The 18,055-nt window shown below is 38.9% G+C and overlaps 1 protein-coding gene and 1 long non-coding RNA gene across 3 annotated transcripts in view; one reads left to right on the plus strand and one right to left on the minus strand.

Moving 5' to 3' along the window:
• LOC128109300 (uncharacterized) overlaps positions 1–12,080 on the plus strand; it is a 36,329-nt gene extending 24,249 nt beyond the window's left edge. The window contains exon 3 of the long non-coding RNA XR_008217792.1: positions 11,474–12,080. This is a non-coding gene — a long non-coding RNA (uncharacterized LOC128109300). The remainder of the gene's footprint in view (positions 1–11,473) is intronic.
• Cdh20 (cadherin 20) overlaps positions 1–18,055 on the minus strand; it is a 252,321-nt gene that overhangs the window by 35,270 nt on the left and 198,996 nt on the right. For both annotated transcript variants that reach the window (XM_052736503.1, XM_052736504.1), the window contains exons 6-7: positions 14,467–14,654; positions 9,426–9,679 (exon numbers count right to left, since the gene is read on the minus strand). In XM_052736503.1, coding sequence (XP_052592463.1) covers positions 9,426–9,679; positions 14,467–14,654 — 442 coding nt within the window. The remainder of the gene's footprint in view (positions 1–9,425; positions 9,680–14,466; positions 14,655–18,055) is intronic.

An 18,055-nucleotide genomic window follows, 5' to 3' on the forward strand; every position in this document is an offset into this window, starting at 1 on the left:
CAATACAAAGCAAAAGTAATTGAAACTGTCATATGCTCATAGAAATAAAGACATTGATCAATGGAATAAGGGTGAAAGCCTAGAAATAAATGTTTATATGTTGGGAGCACAAAGGTCCTTGTGCCTACAGATTTCCAGGGAACCCAGGAATATTAGCACCCAGGATTAGTCTTTCAAAGGGATAGATATATAATCTGTTTTTCCAGGAAGCTGGAAATTTGATGTGATGAATAGCCTGGTGATCTGCATTATCTTTTGGACCAGGCCTTATCAAACTCCTACAACTAGGGCCAGGGGTGGCTAGTAATCTAAATGACCCTTACATCTAGAGGCTCCTCAAGCTCCCACAACTAGAACCAGAAGTGGCTAGCAGCCCAAATTGCTGTGGTATATCTTTCTGTATGCTGTGAATATGTGTTGATCACATTGGTTGATAAATAAAGCTATGTTGGCCTATGACAAGACAGGATAGAGCCAGATGGGAAATCCAAGCAGAGATATTGGAGAAGGGTGGAGTGTGGAAAATGCCAGCCAGCCACCCAAGGAGCAACATGCCAGCAGATCAGTAATGCCATGGCCATGTTGCAGTATATAGATTAATAGAAATGGGTCAATTTAAGATGTAAGAGCTAGCTAGTAATAAGCCTGAGCCATCAACCAAACATTTGTAACTAATGTAAGCCTCTGAGTGATTATTTTAAAAATGGCTGCAGGACCAGGGAGGGACAGAAAAGCTTCCTCTACAATATCTGCATGCCCAAGACCAGGACAGATTCTTTTTTTAGGCCCTTAATCTAGTACAGGGAGCCTATTCTAGAACCCATCTTCTTGGAAGAAATGACATGTACCATGAGTCGAGTTTCAATGTAATTATGCTTCCTTGTGAATTGGGGATTATATTACAACAGGAAACTTTTTTTTTTCAAATTGTACTGTGTTTTAAATATGCTGACAGTGAAACACCTGGCATCAGACTCCCCAAAGTCTTGATCCAGGTTGAGAAGTCAATCAGAACCAAGTTTTCATTCTCATCTCGTCGTGGTTTGCTTCCTTGCCTGGACACCTTCAGGGTTCCCCTCACATATATCTATGAGCGGCTCATTGGATTTTTTTTGTTAAAGATAACAAGAGCACATAATGGTGTGAAAGAATCATCCCTGATGACTGGTATTTGGAAAACTGGCTGTCCACATATAGATGACCTTTACCTGGCCCTTTTTCACAATAATCAGCTCAAATGAAGCAGAGACTTAAGATCAGAAACTAAATCTACTAGAAGAAAAGTATTTAACATTGGTCTGGGCTGTGATGTCTTGAATATAACCCCAAAGGCACAGAAGCAGAAAGAGCAAAACCAAACAAATGAAATGACATTGAATGGAAGATTTTGCATAGCAAAGAAAACAATCACAAAATGAAAGAAAACCCAAACTGGGAAGAAGAAGAAGGAGCCAGTGTTCAAAATAAAGATGTAGCTGGTTGTTCAAAGACCAGTAATTGTAATAGCTGGTGTGTGGTCACTTTGCTGTACATTTAACATGTAGCTTCTCTTAATGTTCTCTTAATGTTCATATCTTTGGAAATTTATCCTAATCATCAGGCAAGCAAACAAATTTAGGGAAATTAATTCACTTTCAACTAAGATTTAAAAACCATCTGTATGGAGTTACAGTGTTCAAAACTTTAATAAAAATAAACAGAAATGGCAGTCTTTGTCTTAAAGTTGTTGAGATGGAGAAATTGCAATTTTCTTAAGAATTTATTTTTGTTTTGAATATTTTGTATATGTGTGTGTGTGTGTGTGTGTGTGTGTGTGTGTGTGTGTGTGTGTGTGTGTGTGTGTGTGTGTGTGTTTTACGGGGGGGTGACATGCATGTGAGTAGGTTCCTGAGGAAGCTAGGAGAAAACATTGGATCTCCCAGAGCTGGGGTAACAGGCAGTTGTGAGCCACCTGATGTGAGTACTGGGAGCCAAACTTGGGTTCTCTTCAAGAGGAGTGAGCATTCTTAGCCACTGAAGCTTCTCTCCCCTGAAATTGTAATTTTGATAGTAATAATTTTAAGTGCAGTGTTTTGCACACTGCAGCTTGGTGAGCTGTGAAATGAATATGGTTGATTATGATTAGCATTGAAACAAAATGAAATGGAATGAGATATGTGCATGCCAAATTATCACATGCAGTGAGGGTAAATACTGCTACATGTTAAGCTATGTCTGTCTATCTCTAGATCTGCATGTATATGAAACATTTTACTTCAAATGTATTCATTTCTGTAGAGAGTCATGATTGCTATTTAGAGAGTAGATTTAAAGAGACAGCAGATGAGTAAGAGCCAGAGAAATTGGAGTAACTTCAGTTATGAATTCAGATGGAATAACTTCTGTTATGACTTTCAAGTCTTAGGGAATTTAAAGAAGACAATTAACCTCTCTGCCTGTGATCCTGTTTAACAAACATCTATTATTTGCTACACTTTGTTTAAAACATCAAATGTAGTGAGTTACTTATCCTCAAAATAACACCACTGGTAGACTTTATTATTATTTCTGTTTTATAGATAAGACCATTTGGAGACTTAAGAGGTTCAGTCACTTATCCAAGGTCACACTAGTGGGAATCAAATCTAGGAAGTTCAGCTTCAGGGTCTGGCACCTTAGTAACACCTACCAGTGCCTTATTGACATATGGATTGTAGAAGACTAGCCAAGAACACAGCTTTACCTCTTCGAGATGAGGCATGATAAGAAATGGTTAAGTTTTAATAAACAGATCCATGTACTTACAAGATTCATTTAAAATGATCTAGGCTGTGCTGTTTTCTTCTGAGTGTACCTGTGACTTATCTTCAAAGTTTATCAGCTGCCTTAAGAGTTGACTTCTTTTTTAGGAACTAGAAGTACTGGTTGGCTAATGATACTGTAATCTTTCAGCTCTGAGACAAGAGAAAAGCCCCACATTTGGTCCACAGAGTACAACCCGGATGGCAGCTCTCCAGGCTGTGGGCATATTGCGGGGGAGAATAGCCCATGAGGAACCAGAAACCTACCTCACCACAGCGACTATCACAGATGGTGTGGAAAATGGAGTGACAGAAATAACCAAGTCACAGGACCCCTGACAGCAGTGCCTGGTTGACACAGCAGGAGCCTGCCTTAGGGAGCTTCTCTCATCAAGTAGAATCCCCTCTTCAATTTCCCAAGCTAGGCTGCAGTGAGGGAATAATGGCCTTCATTTCTCTGAATGGGGCACTGGGCCAACTTCCAGGGTGCAGGAGAACAAATTGAAAGAGCAGATACAGATGGAAAATAAGGACATTGGGACCTAGTAGTGAATCCTGTATGTGCTTTTCCTGTCTCCAACTGTAACATTCTCACCTATTATGAGGAGAATATGCTTAGCACACACAAAGCTGCCTTGAGCAGATAGTACTGACATTTGACTGCTTGGATGAGGACATTCTCTGTCATGAGCAGGCTTGTTGGATTCACACACAGCAGGATGGCACATGAGGTCAGGCTGTTCCCACACCAGCTGGAGTTGCTCTTAGTTGCTAAATGGCTCACTATCCTCCTAACTGGAGTTTTTTTATTACTATTTTTTGAGCATTTATCAATGATAGGAGGGATCTAAGCATTGCAGTTTTCCTATGCAGAGAACTAAATCTCCAGTGTTTGGGGGATTACCAGTGAATAACGACCAGCGCTTATATCTTAGCACAGCATCAGCTTTTTAGAAAGGAGATTATAAAAGTCCTAGTAATCTTTTAAAAACATTAAATGGCCTTTAATCTATAATATTTTAACTTTAGGTGACAGGTTGATTTGGGAGGCTATTTAGTGTCCATTTGCTTTTAATAATCTAAATCATTAAATATAACAAAAATGTACATGAGTTAGCTATGTAACATAATATACAAATAATATTTAAAAGTTTTATTTTAAAATTGTATTTATAATATTTTGTGTTTGTTGGTCTATGTGAGTATATTTGCACATTTGTGTGCAGGTGTACACCCCTGTGTTCATATGGAGGGTGTCAGATCCATTGAGAACTGGAGTTAAGAGGCATTTGCAGGCTGTCTATACATTGTTTCTTGGGTGATGAAGTCTGAACTCTGGTGCTCATGATTAATCAGCAAGAGCTCTTAACCATTGAACCATCTCTCTGGCTCCTCAAATTAACATTTCTATAAAAGGTGAGAATATCATGCATAATTCTATTAACAGGGGGAAGCAATCCCAAATAGCTTAGTAAATAAAAGCCACAGAGTTGACTTTTCAATACTTTTCCTTTTGAGATCTCTTGAGAATCTAGGACCCTTGATGTTCCCTGTGGACGTGGAGCAACTCTGTTGCTTTGGGATGGCACAGAGTCAAGATCCTGATATCTACCAATGGGAACTCTATTATTTGTTACAAAATTCAGAGGGGAAATTGTGTACGTGACTCCTTGTCTTCTTACTCTCCGTCAGGAACCTTGTATTTGCCAGTTTTCTCCCCAAGGATGTAGAGTTCTGCCCCAGAACAGCAAGGGGACTCTGTTCTAGCCTCGGGGTGTGTGCTCTTGTATTCATCATGCCTAGGCTCCTTGGAACAGCCAGGGGCTTCCTTCGAAGCCCCTCATGCTGACAGATGTCTTCAAAGGTCCTATCTGAAGTGGCATTTTTTGTTAGCTAGACAGGTTCCTTCATCTTATCCGTCTCTTTTTGCTGCAGTCATAAGTGAATCTTGAACCATGAATGTTTTTTTCTCTCCACTGCCCCCACTGAGATGTCCTGGGATAAAGGCTGTAGTACTGAATCCCAGATACACCCTGTGAAGTTGTGTGTGTGTGTGTGTGTGTGTGTGTGTGTGAGTGAGTGTGCATGCCTGTGTATTTGATTGCATTGAATCTCTTGATTTATTTGTTACTCATTAGTGTGACTCCTTATCAGACTTTGTTTCCAGTGGTTATTACATAGAGGTCCACAGTCAGAATCTGGGAGATAACGTGGAAATATACTGTCCAGTCCATATTCTATTTTAGAACTTGAATCTCCTTTCATTTACATTTATGCTTGTTTTATTTCTCTGCCATGAGGCTTTATTCTCTACAGTAGTCCCACATTACCTTCTTTGACAAGAAAATTAACTATCTCATAAAATAATAGATATATAATTAACAAATCATGATCACAAAGTCATGTGTTTCTGAAAACAGAAATTTATGATGCATCTGTTTCATTTTGTTGTGATTGTTATGGGGACATTATGGTTTCACTTATGTTGTTTTACAACAGAAAGATTAAGGTTGAAATATAAATTTATAAAGTTTTTATAATTCAGAAAAATTTGCTATTTTTAAAAAATTAAAGAACTGAAATCACTTTTAGCCATTTTGATGCTTGAACATGTAATGTGTTTACTAGTTAGTCAGAGGGAGCAGATTTTCCCCTGGTGGAGTTATTCTCTGGAGAAAATCATTCCTGTTAAACTCCAAAAGCACATTTTCATTAAACACAAAACGGCACCAGATGAGGGAAGCGGCCAGGTGACAAAAAAGGCAGCTGATAAATGGGGGTGTGTTCAAAACGTTTTATCTGTACCGAGGCTCCAGATTCATTTCACTGTGTGGCTTTCAACAATTAATGTGACAGATGGCCTCAAACAGCCTTGGAATTCTGATCGTTTGTGAATTGGCTTCAGAGGCTTGGCAGTGGCTGTGGAAGGTTAAGGTGTCAGTCTGTCCACCAGCTGTTTGCACTTGCTTCCAGAGTTGACTGGAAACCGCCAAGGCTCTCAGAGAAATGCTCCAGTCTTGAGGGGGAATCATCTCAGTTGCAATCTTTATAGCAAAACATACCTTGGAGGGACAGAGATGGATGATTATGTGTAGTACAGAGGACTCTCTGGCCAATCTGCCAGTCATCAAAGCCACTGACCTTAGGGGGTGTTTCTGTGTCTGTTTTTCTATACTATAAAGATATATATGGTATATAATATTTTCCTACTTTGTTTTATTTAGTTTTTGAGATCAGGAGCTCACTGTAAATAACTATACAAGGTATCATTTTATAGTATGGCTGTGGCTGTCCCGGGGCTCACTATGTAGATCAAGCTGGCCTCACACTTGAGGTCTTTCTCTGCATCCCAAATGCTGTGATTACAGGTGTGTGCTATTACAACTTGGTCTTTCCCATTTGTTTTAAAAGTGGAAATGTGAACGGCTAATAAATGTGAAAGAATGTGCGTGAACAACATTTTAAAGTACAACAGTCAGTAGTCTTTCTATACACTAAACTAAACTAAACTTTCTGACGAAGAAAGCAAGGGAAAAATCCCATTCACCACTACTTAAAATTACCTCGGGCTAGATTAACCTAGGAGAAGTTAAAGATCTTCCCAGTGAAAACTCTGAAACAGTGAAGAAGGAAACTGAAGAAGAGATTAGAAGATGAAAAAATATCCCATGTTCAGATTGGTAGAATTAGTATTGTAAAAATCATATTACAGGAAGAGGTCTGAGAGCCACTGTGATCCCATCAGAATTTCAATTACATTCTTCACAGAGCTGTAGAAAAAGCCGCCTTTAAATCTATATAGAAACAAATAAATGGTTTATTTGTTTGTCTGTTTTTGTTTTTTGAAAAGGGTTTCTCTGTGTAGCCCTGGCTCTCCTGGAGCTTGCTTTGAAGATCAGGCTGGCCTTGAACTCACAGAGACCCACCTGCCTCTGCCTCCTGAAGCAAAATGTTTATGCTCATAGATTGGTGCTGCTGTCAGCTGCTGTGATTATACGGTCTCATGCCAGGTCAAAATGAAGAGACTAAGTGATTGTTGAATATTCAGCCATAAGAAAGCATCCAAGCACACCCTCCAATGCTAAGGGAACATTGTGGAAGAGAGGGACAGGAAGAATGTAAGAGCTGGAAGATGTGATGGAGTGTTGAGGAAAGTTGTGCTCTAAGCATGGCATGGCTATTGCACACTTGAGTGACAACAGCTATGACTACCTGGAGAAGATCAGAGCTGTCTACATCTTACCATGGAAGTGGGAGGGCTCATGAGGCCTCATCCCTTTCTACAAATCTATAAGCAATTAATGATTGCTGGGGGAGGGAGAAACATTTTCTTCAGAGGTTTAGCCACTATGAAGATGCCCAAGTTCCTGTAAGCAACTCTCATAAAACTCATCAGGTACCCCTAAACCAGAGAATACCTCTAACACCAATAGACTAATGGACCAACCAAACAGAAAATCCCCCAAGATATGAAAGTAGAAGAGGGACTAGCTGGAAAGAGGAAGAGGATCAGCTCAGTGAGGTTAGGGGGAGACAAAAGAAGGTAAGAGGAAGTGAGGGTGATAAAAACACATCGTATACATCTATGAAAACATCACATTGTAGCCTATTGTTATGTAATTCGGTATAACATATGCTAACAAAAGCAAAGACTCCTAAACAGGTAAAGCAATAGTAAAGTGCAGTGTTGGAGGTCTCACAATTCCCAGTGTTAAGTTATATTAAAGAGCCATAGTAACAACATAATCAGGGTAGTGGTCCAAAACCATGTAGACCAATGCAGTAGAAAGTAGAACCCAGAAATAAACACAAAACGCTGTAGCCACCTAATGTTTTTACAAAGCTGTCAGAATTATATATTGGAAAAAACACAAGCTCTTCAATAAATTATGCTGAGAAAACTAGATATTCACAGACTGAATAATGAAGCTGGAGCCGTGTCTCTCACCCCTTACAAAAATGAGCTCCAAATGGATCAAAGATCTTAACACAGGTCCCGAAACCCTGAAACTGCTACTGGAATATATAGGCAATGTATTTCAAGGTACAGGTACAAGTAAGATCTTTCTAGAAAGAAATCCAACAACACAGGATATAATTCTGAAAACTGACAAATATGATTACATGAAGTCAAGCAGCTTTTGCAAAGCAAAAGAAGCAATTATCATGGTAAATAGATGCTACATGGAGAGGAAGAAATTTGTTCCAACCATACCTCAGACAGGACATCAATGCCTAGAATACACAGAGAACTGCAAAAATTAAACACCAATGTTCCCTACAAATCATCCAAGTTGAAAAATAGGCTAATAAACTGAATTGACAGTTCTCAAAAGAAGAAATAAAAGTGGACAATAACTATTTGAAAATGTGCTCAGTACTCTTAATCATCAGGGAAAGCAAATTACAGCTGCTTTGAGATTGCATCTCATCTCTAGAAAACAAGAAAAACAATGCTGGTGGGGATGCAGGGAAAAGAGACCCTTATACATTGTTGGCAGAAATGTAATCTGCTGCTGCTACTGTGGAAGTCAATGTAGGGGTTCCTCCAACACCAAAAATAGAACTGCCAGCTGACCCAGCTCTATCTCTTCTGGTTATTAACCCAAAAGACTCCAAGTCAACATGCAGCAGAGATGCTTGCACAATCATGTTTATAGCTGCTCTCTCTATTCACAATAGCTAAGTTGTGGGACCAGCCTAGATGTCCATCCACAGGTGCCCAGTGGAATTTATTCATCCACAAAGAAAGAAAAATGAAATCGTGGCATTTTTAGGAAAGTGTTTGGAATAGGACACCATGCTATGCAAAATAAACCAGACTCATCATGTTTTCTCATCTATGTGGTATTGTGAAGTCTAGATTTAAATTGTGTGTGTGTGTGTATGTGTCTTTGTTTGACATGAAAATAAAAAGGGTGCCATACGTAAAAGAAGATATCTTAAGGGAGGAGAAAATGGGACAGTGGAATCCCTATGACATGAAAGCAGAAATGATGACAGAAGGGACAAATGGGCAGAAGGGACCCAGAGAAATGGGGTCAAGGCTGTTGTGGAGGGAGGTGAATAAGAACAAAGTATGAAGACATAAAAATGCCATGACAAAACCCACTTCTGTGTATGCTAACTTAGAAAAAGACTAATAAAGTTGGAGAAGAGGAGCAGTTTTGAAGATTTTGACATCTGTGTGTGACTGTGGTGGTTTTGTATTGGTGGGTCTGCTCCTGGGTTGATTGCATCACTGCTTCAGGACATCAGGCAGTATCTGGGCCTATTTGGGGTTGGTATAGCTTGGAGGCTGATATTATTCACCCACATTTTGTGGGTGAAGACCAGAGATTCTGGCTTTAGAGCCTTCAATGCATAGGACAGACCCAAAAATCAGTAACAACTGATACAGTCCCAAGTGGTAGTGGAGCCATGACTGAGGATTCAAGGTGTGTGTATCTGAGCTAAATGGAAGTGAGTTGAAGATTTAGTTTTCCAGTTACATGATGTTGTCATGCTATTTGATCAAAAACAACAAAAAGCTCAGAAAAGAATTTCCAGAGATGGGATTTGAAAAGGGTGAAAATGCTAGAACTTTATATAGAAGGTAAGGGAAAATTCCAGGATATAAGGACAAAGTGAAATCTGTGGGGAAACCTGATTGAGTTGTTGGTCACATCTGGGTCCTTGGCAGAAATGATCTGTATGGTTGTTCCAATTGTCACATCCTCAGGCACCTCCACAAAATAAAAGCTGGGTTCAAACACAGGGGGCTCATCCACGTCCTCCACACTGATGTGCACTGTTGTCGTGTCCTGAAATGGGCCAAGGTTCAGAAAACGCATCTCTAGGTGAGGATTGGCTCCTTCCACCTTCAGAGTGTAGCTTTTCTTGCTTTCAAAACTTAGGGGCTGAAAGACAATGAGAAGAAAAATGGTCAGCTGATAGTATACATATCCAGAGTTAAAAGGACATACAATCCTGGTGCTTAGTTGAGAACCCCCAAATTCATTGAAACAGTGAAAAAAGAGAAAAAAGTAAAAACAGGGACATCCTGTCTTGTTCTGACATTCTCGTTGATAACATCAGATTCAATCATGGGTAAGAAGGAAGGAAGGTGTCTAGCAAGCTCAGTTTTAACTTTACTCAGCATGGTCTGGAGAGAAAGTTTGGGGACCCTCATTTGTCTTGCCCTAATTTTAAGAAGGAAAATTTTGTTGCCTGAGAACCCTTCTGTCCCAGGTGGACAAGATGGCTGCTGGAGGTCTTGTGTTCAGAGGCATTTCTCTCTTGGAAAGATATTGGACAATTAAGACCGAGTTTGTGTTCTGTCCTAGGATGTCCATGGATTAGGCTTTTGATTTTCTGTTTCTTCTTAAAATTTTTTTTTTGAGGAACCCATTTTAGGGGAGAAATGGGACTAGTGAGAGTGGAGGAGGGATGGGGAAGGAGGGAGGGGGCGTGAGCAAGATAAAATGATATGTAAATGTACAAAAATTTCTTAGTGAAACCGATCATTTTGTATGCTAGCTAAAAAAATTAATAGATTTGCTTTATTCTTGACTTCAAAGCAACAGTGATTCTTTCTAAGGAATTACATTATGTGCCTCACAAGTATTCTTGGCATACCATGTCACATCAACCTTTGTTTACTTAGTTTATCATAGATGGTCCCTTTTAAACTTTAATTTAAAATCCTGTTCAACATCTTTGAATTCAGAAAGCTCAGAAGACAGGAATCAGGAGGCATGGTTGCATAGTGCCAGCTAAGATGCTGGCCCAAATGTACAAATTCTTTGACCAGGGGTCATGCACAAGAAATCAGTTTTGTCTGTAATGATTCCATATTATAAAATACAAAATATTATAAAATACAAAATACAAAATTGGTTCAGTGGTTAAGAGTGATTGCTGTCTTTCAGAGGACCCATATTCTGTTCATAGAACCCATATAAGGAGGGTAATTTTTTTTATTACAAAATTTCTGTGTGTATTCTTTCCTCAGATTCAAGGTCAAAAACAAAGACTTGGTTTTTTAATAAATAAAAACCCAAAAGCAAAGTTGGATTTTTATTTCCCAGTGTGTAGCAAGGCCAAAGACCCAAAATGTAGTAAAAAAGTATTACTGCATTAAGTAGAGCCACAATTGGTCTTTCTGCGTGTTAAAATTTATATGATGGCATATAAAGGTTTGGTGTGATGGTCTGTATGTCTAGAGTGTAGGTTCTCATTGCATTTCATACTTTTGGGGTATAGTTGTCTTCTAACTGATGCCATGTCACAATTGTTGGGTGCTTAACAGGTGATGAGCTCTGTTGTTAGTGCCCATGCAAGCTGTATGCAGAGAAAGGCATTAGTGCTCTGCGTGAGTCTAGTTTTGCACAGGGTTGATACTGGGATTTACTGCTGTCAAAATGTCTGAAAGGCTCTGTAGGCAGAAGGGTGCTGAAGGGCTAGCAGGGAGCAAGCCTGATACAGACGAGGCGGCAAATATGTCCACCTGCATCTCTAAGAGCTCTTCAAATAGTTTCAGGTAAGGTATTGGATCACATAAAGTTGAACATTTTTTGAAGAGTATATAAGATAATGATGATAATTGTAATTCATGATCTATCAGGAGTAGAGAAGTATAGAATTTACGTGTTTTGTGACCTGCCAAAGAGGAGAATGGACCACTCTCTACAATGACTCTTTTTTGCTTGCAGATGGAAGCTAAACTGAGGACTAGAAAATGGCACAATATCATGCTACTCCAGAACAAAGAAAACTCTGAAAATTACATATTTCTAGGCATATTTCAAGCATTTGAGAGACTGAAAATCAATTGACTGATTACTTAAAAGCTAAAATGACACATGTCCTGTGTAGCAATCACCATGGTTGTATGAAGACCCAATTCTTTCAATTCAGTTTAATTTTTCTTTTTGAAAAAGTATGTGCTTTTTAGACAAATAAAAGACCTAAGAAAAATAAATCAAAAGCAAAACTTTTGTTTCAATTTTACATGACATTATTAATGACAAAGGAAGATGATGGGTGTGGATCAGACATCTGGGAGCTGTTCCAGACATATGGATTTAACAGTCAATAAGCCTTTAAAATGTTTATTACATGTGACTAGTCCATCTACCCAACTTATTGGTCTTTCTCTTAATTATATTTTCTGGCAGCTCATATGTTCAGAAAAGGAATTTAAACAGCCTAAGAAAATGTAAGTCTGTTTTGATTGAACATGGATACTGTTTGGATAATGACATTGAGAGGCAGGGTTCTGGCTTGCAATGTCTAATCTTTTCCACATAAGGGAGTGGAGAAAAGACATTTTTAGTTTGCTCAAATTGTAATATTAATGAATGCATTGTTTTAAAAATGAATACTTATAATGATATCTAATCTATATATATATATATAATAATTTAATATGTCACTATTGTATCATTTAGAATGTTTTTTTCAAATAAAGTTTAATTTAAATATGAAGTATCCTGAAGGCTCCATTTTATGATTAGTTAATTTTTGAATTAGTGACTTTTGCATTCAAGAAAAAAATAATTATTTAAAGCTTTGGGCATTTTCTAGTGGTTAGTGGTGTGTCAATAGTTGAAACAAAATATATAGTAGGAAAATATTTTTAATTCCTTCCCATGTAACAAATTGATATTATTTTTAGTCACCTTAGAAGGCTAGCATATATTATAAATTTTCAAAAATAATAAATTATTCTGTTTAATTATATAAATATGTTTGAGGATTCATAAGTCAGTCTTAGCATTTTATACTGTTTCAAGGTCATTATGTGCTGGCCATGAAGATTTCTGGTTGGAGGAATTTAGCATATGTCTATTCCTTTGCTGTGCTGTAGTTTTGCTATTACCCTAACTTGGTTGGCTTTGGATCAGGTAGGAGGTTTCTGAAGTTCAGTCCTTTGGACACTTCGTGTTGATTTGTGAACGAAGTGGTAGAAAGTGATTGCAGTTTTGTGACTCCCTAGGGTTGCTGTGGTTCTACCAGCCGCATATGCCGCTGTTTGGGTGATGTCCCAGGCAGATGGATGGCAGTGTTGAGGGCAAGGGAGCTTACTATCAGAGGCCACCTATGTGGCAGCTTGGATAAGGTCTCTGAGTAGACGGCAGGGCCAAGGAGATCTTACCACAGATGATATAAGTTGTGACTGCTTGGGAAAAGTCTCTGGGCAGGTGGCAGGTCAGAGTTACCAGTGGCTATATTCATGACTGCTTGGGAAGGATCCCAGGCAGCAGATGGTGGGTGGATCAAAGAGTCTTACCGTGTGCAGCTGGTGTGAGTAGCTGCTTGGACAAGATCACCAGGAAGGCGGCAGGTTGAGGTAGTTTATAAACAAATCAGTGTTTTATAAATTAAATATTCATTAAGGTATTAGATTCAACTTACTGGTATGTGTGGTATGCATACATATATGTAGACATGTTTATGTGTGTGTAGGCCCAAAGTTGACAACATATATCTTTTTTGATTACTCTATTCTATATTTAGTGAGGCAGGGTCTTTTACTGAACCTGGATCCCCAGGATCCTGGATCTTTTTAAAATCCTGTGCTGGGGTTAAACATAGGCTGCCACAACTGCCCACTTTTTATGAGGGTCTTGGGGAACTCTGGTATTCATGCTTTATCCACTGATCCAGCTCCGTAGGCCACAGATTCAGTTTTTTAAAAAAGTTTAATGTGGGTTAGGAGATGGCTTGGCCGGTAAAGTACTTGCCACACAAGCATGGAGACCTGAGCTGGATCCCCAGCACTCATGTAAAAGCCAGGCCAAGTGCATGCCTCTAACCCCACCCTGAGGAGGCAAAGACAGGAGGATTCCCAGGGCTTGATAGTCAATCCCTTTCCTCTACACGCATCTGCACAAATACGCATAAACACACATACCCATGTATATACATAAGTTGCACACACAAAAATAAAATAAAAGAAGTTTAAAACAGGAAAAATTTACCTTCCATTTATTGAATTTATCCATATGTGCTTTGTGGCACATAAAAAAAATGAACATTTCCCTTTAGGGAACTTGGCACCTTGAGATGGAACAAAGAAGTTTTATGTTTGATAAAACTTTTCAAGTTTCATTAGCATTTATGGCTCTTCAAGAAGCAATTAAAAAGTGCTATGTATTATTTATTGATTCATAATAATATAGCTTGCTTTGCTATTTATGGTAAGCTGATGTAAAGATGTGGAATTCAAATACTGATTAAGTCATTAACAACATTAGAGCATCAAGCTATAGCATTCTGAGTGGCTAAGTAGAAGTGGCTTATTTGTAATATATCTTTAATAACCCTTTCTATAAAATAATGCCACAGCCAGTGTTTCTGCATGTAAGTCCAGGCAATAAGAGGTGCTTATTAAGCTAGTGTGTGTGTGTGTGTGTGTGTGTGTGTGTGTGTGTGTGTGTGTGTGTGTGTGAGTGTGGGTGTACCCATGCTGTGTTGCAATGTGGAGGTCAAGAGGAAAGCTTGTGGGAGCTGAATCTCTTCTGTAGGTTCTAGGTTGTCAGGCTTCTGTGGAAAGTGCTTCTACCTGCTGAGCCGTCTCATTGGTCCAGGAAAGAGATTTTTATTGGAGGACTTAAAACACATCTTAATACACAACCACCTCCACTAGCGTTTCACATGCAAAGTGCCCTGGGAAATGATTTGGAAAAGGAAATGGAATTACCTTCTTCACAGTTATGATGCCAACTTGGAAATTTGGGTCTGTATTAATATCAAAAGTATCTGCACCATCTCCATCCACAATAGTATACTTCATCTCTGCATTGATTCCTTCATCCAGGTCCTTGGCAAACACTCTCCCCACAGTGGAGCTAATTGGAGCTGATTCCAGCACACTCATCTGATAATGTTCTGTGAAGAAAAGCGGGAACATACATTCTTGATAATCTGCTACTGAAAACATGATATCAAGCATGCAATGTAAAACATTTTTCATGAATCATAAGTTAAAGCTTAAGTTTTACAGTTTAAAATTTCAGTCCAGAGTCCAAGTAGCCCTATAGCCTATGGGATGTGCTGAATGCCCATAAGGAGGAGTTGAAATAGCTTTACGGAGCCCAAGAGTAAGACAGGGTAACAGTGGAACTCTCACTGTGTCATCCTTCCTTCAGCGTAGTAGGAAGCACCTCAGCTTTAGTATGCCACACGAATGGGGATATTTCTCCAGATGTCATGTTTTTCCTGGGAAGCATGGGATCACAAAGCACATTTATTCTATCAAATTTCAAATGTCCTAATTTCCATTTATGTCCTGGCTTGTGTGCTAAGGTCCCATCTCTGTGGCCAGTGGCCCAGGGTGGATGGAGACCTGTAAGCATAAAGGAAAAACAGAGAGAAAGCCCTTTGAGCTCCACATGTGGACCATCAACACGTTTTCATAGCTGAGACTCTCTGGATGCCTCTGAATGGGCTTTTTGTTCTAGTTTAAAACCAAATACCCAGCCCAGATCCCACACACAGAAGCTCAGCATTGGTAACGTCTTCCTTTTTAAGTTGATGCTCTGATTCATAATTTTTAGTTTATTTTCACATCTAAAGTCATGTACTTGAGACCTTACTTTTTTTTAGGGCTTATCTTTTTGACATCCTTATTTTATCAATCACAGGCTGGCTAGCTAAATAACAAAAACCATACACATTTTCAATACGATTGTGGTCTCTTATTTTAAATTAATTAGTTTTTGTTTCTCTATATGTGTGACTGCATTAGTTTATGTGCATCATGTGCATTCAGGTTCTTGCAGGGTACAGAGGACATTGGACCCCCTGGAACTAGTGAATTGAGATTCTAATTATTCTTAACAATAAACACCTGGAGTCAGATATAGAGGGTGAAAGCTAAAAGATCAGAGAAGCAGAGCAGCCAGCCACTACTGAGTTCTTACCTCTATGAAATCTCAGACCAAATAGGGCATCCTGTCTTTATGAATCCTCAGACTGAATGGGAGGTGAGGTTACTGTCTCTACTCCCTTATATTCCTGTCTGCACCTCCCTAGTGCTGGGATCAAAGGTGTGTGCCACCCCTGCCTGGCTCTGTTTCTCTCCTAGACTGAGTCAATCTCATGTAGCCCAGGGTGGCCTTGAACTCCTGATCATCCTGCTTCCTCCTCCCAAGTGCTGGGATTAAAGGTATGTGCCACCACCACCTGGCCTCTATGGATAACTAGTGGCTAGCTCTGCCCTCTGATCTCCAGGTAAACTTTGTCAGAACACAAACAAAATATCATACAACAAACTGGAGTTATGGTGGTTGTGAGTTGTGAACTGCTTGATGTGGGTGTTGGGAACTGAACCTGGGTCTTCTACGAGTACAGTAAGCACTCTTAACTCTTGAACCATCTCTATAGGCCCTCTTTTTTATTATACATTGTAAACTATAAGGAAGCCTGAAGCACAGGAGCTGATGTCTCACAAGGATTGTGGGAGACTGACAGCTTACTGTACTCCATCTCCTACAGGAGAAGAATCGATGTTTGCTCCTTGCAAGTATGAGCCAGGGATTCTCTACTGTGCCAAGCTAAGTTATCAATGGATTACACTTTTTCCCTAGAAATTTTTAGGAAAAACATGCATCTGCCTATAATCTTTTCCACAGAAGGAAAGCTATGCTATGTCTTTAATGACATTTATAATGTCAGCATGTGTTATAATTTCTACTTTGTATTAGAAATTTATATCTTGAGATCATAATATTATTTTACATGTAGTTCAGTTAAAGGTGATTAAGCTTGTTCAATATGAAAGAGTAGGCATGCAATTTTGTCAGCATCCCACAGCTAGTTATGGTAATATTTGTGAGAAAGAAGCTAAATGGAATTCCTACAATAGGGAGTCAGAAGAATAGTAGAGCAGAAGCATTTAACCCAAGGTGGGGTTAAGGAATAATGGAATTACTCAAATTTAGCTTTCACAATTAAATGAAGAAGTACTTAATGATGAGTTAATTTCTTTTGAAAAGTACTAAAGTACTATATTTTAGTGGAAACAGGGTTAATGGGGGAATGTTTAGAAACATAAATTTAAACTAGTTCATATGGTTCCACTTTGTCTTCTATGAAACACATTCCATATTTCATTCTATCCTAAGTTCTTGATTATCACGAAATTTGAAACAGAGACTACTCAAGGTAGATGTGTTAGAAGGGTGTTAGCATTTTGATTTGGGGGTAAGACTAAAGCCCCAGTCCTTACTGTACTGTGTAATGTTCTAGAGAAGCTGCCATGTTTGGAGGGATGTGTGACTTACCACAAGTGTCCAGATCTCTAAACTTTTGAGCTTTGTAATACCTTGGCCTTCTGCTCCCCCATCCACCTCCATCAGGGATATCCATTTGGTGTCAAATTTGAAAAATCCAATAATTCAAAATATTTAAGAACCCACTGTGTTCATATGGTGTGCACAACATGAGTCATTTGTGAACTAAAATGGAACTCAGGATCAGTAAAGCTGCACTAATCACTCCATATGGAAGTCCACAACTGTTCCTTGATGTACTGCAAACTGATTAGTAACTTATTCATTTGTATCATTTGTAAAATACTTGCCTGATATTCTTTTTTCTTTCATGAATGGCCATGGGGACTTTGTGCATACCAGTTGTGCATGACTACTTGGGCTCTATTTACATAAATGAAATAAAAGAGTCATTTTGATCTGGCTGGTTCAAAATGTAAGCTATTCTGTAGTGGGTAGCCATTTTAAAAATTTAGACTTTCTGGACAGTGAGACATGTGTGCTCCTGACAGCACCAATTTACTTCAGAGAAGAGTATGGGCATCAAAGACACTCCATATGGAGTTTATCTTCACCTTGACAAAAATAAATAGCCATTTGGTCAAGAAACTGTTCTTGCCTGGACTTATTGATCAACTTGACATACAGGACCCATAGAAAGGTAACCACTGAACTTTGCTTGACAAAATGGTCCTTCAGGTTCCTGATTTACAGAGAAAACTACAAGACATTCTACAGGACACACACACACAAAAAAAAGTGAATGAGAGACTCTAGGCCTAAGGGCTGAAGACTGATGCCCCAACTTTATAAGAGAACTTTGAATGACTGTCCAGGCTGTTAGCTGTCTCTGTCTACCCTACAAGACTCCCGAAAGTTGCTTACATCCTTCTCCCATTTCTCAGGTAGTATTATATCCTTCTGAGGTTTGATGTGGTTAAAGACTAGATACTTACAATTTTCCTTAGTTATGATAAAAGATAAGTTAGATATAAAACCTTAAACTCACAAATATAA

Source organism: Peromyscus californicus, unplaced genomic scaffold (assembly GCF_007827085.1).
Source record: "Peromyscus californicus insignis strain IS unplaced genomic scaffold, ASM782708v3 Scaffold_14__1_contigs__length_90479793_seg_1, whole genome shotgun sequence".
Classification (NCBI taxonomy): Eukaryota; Metazoa; Chordata; class Mammalia; order Rodentia; family Cricetidae; genus Peromyscus; species Peromyscus californicus.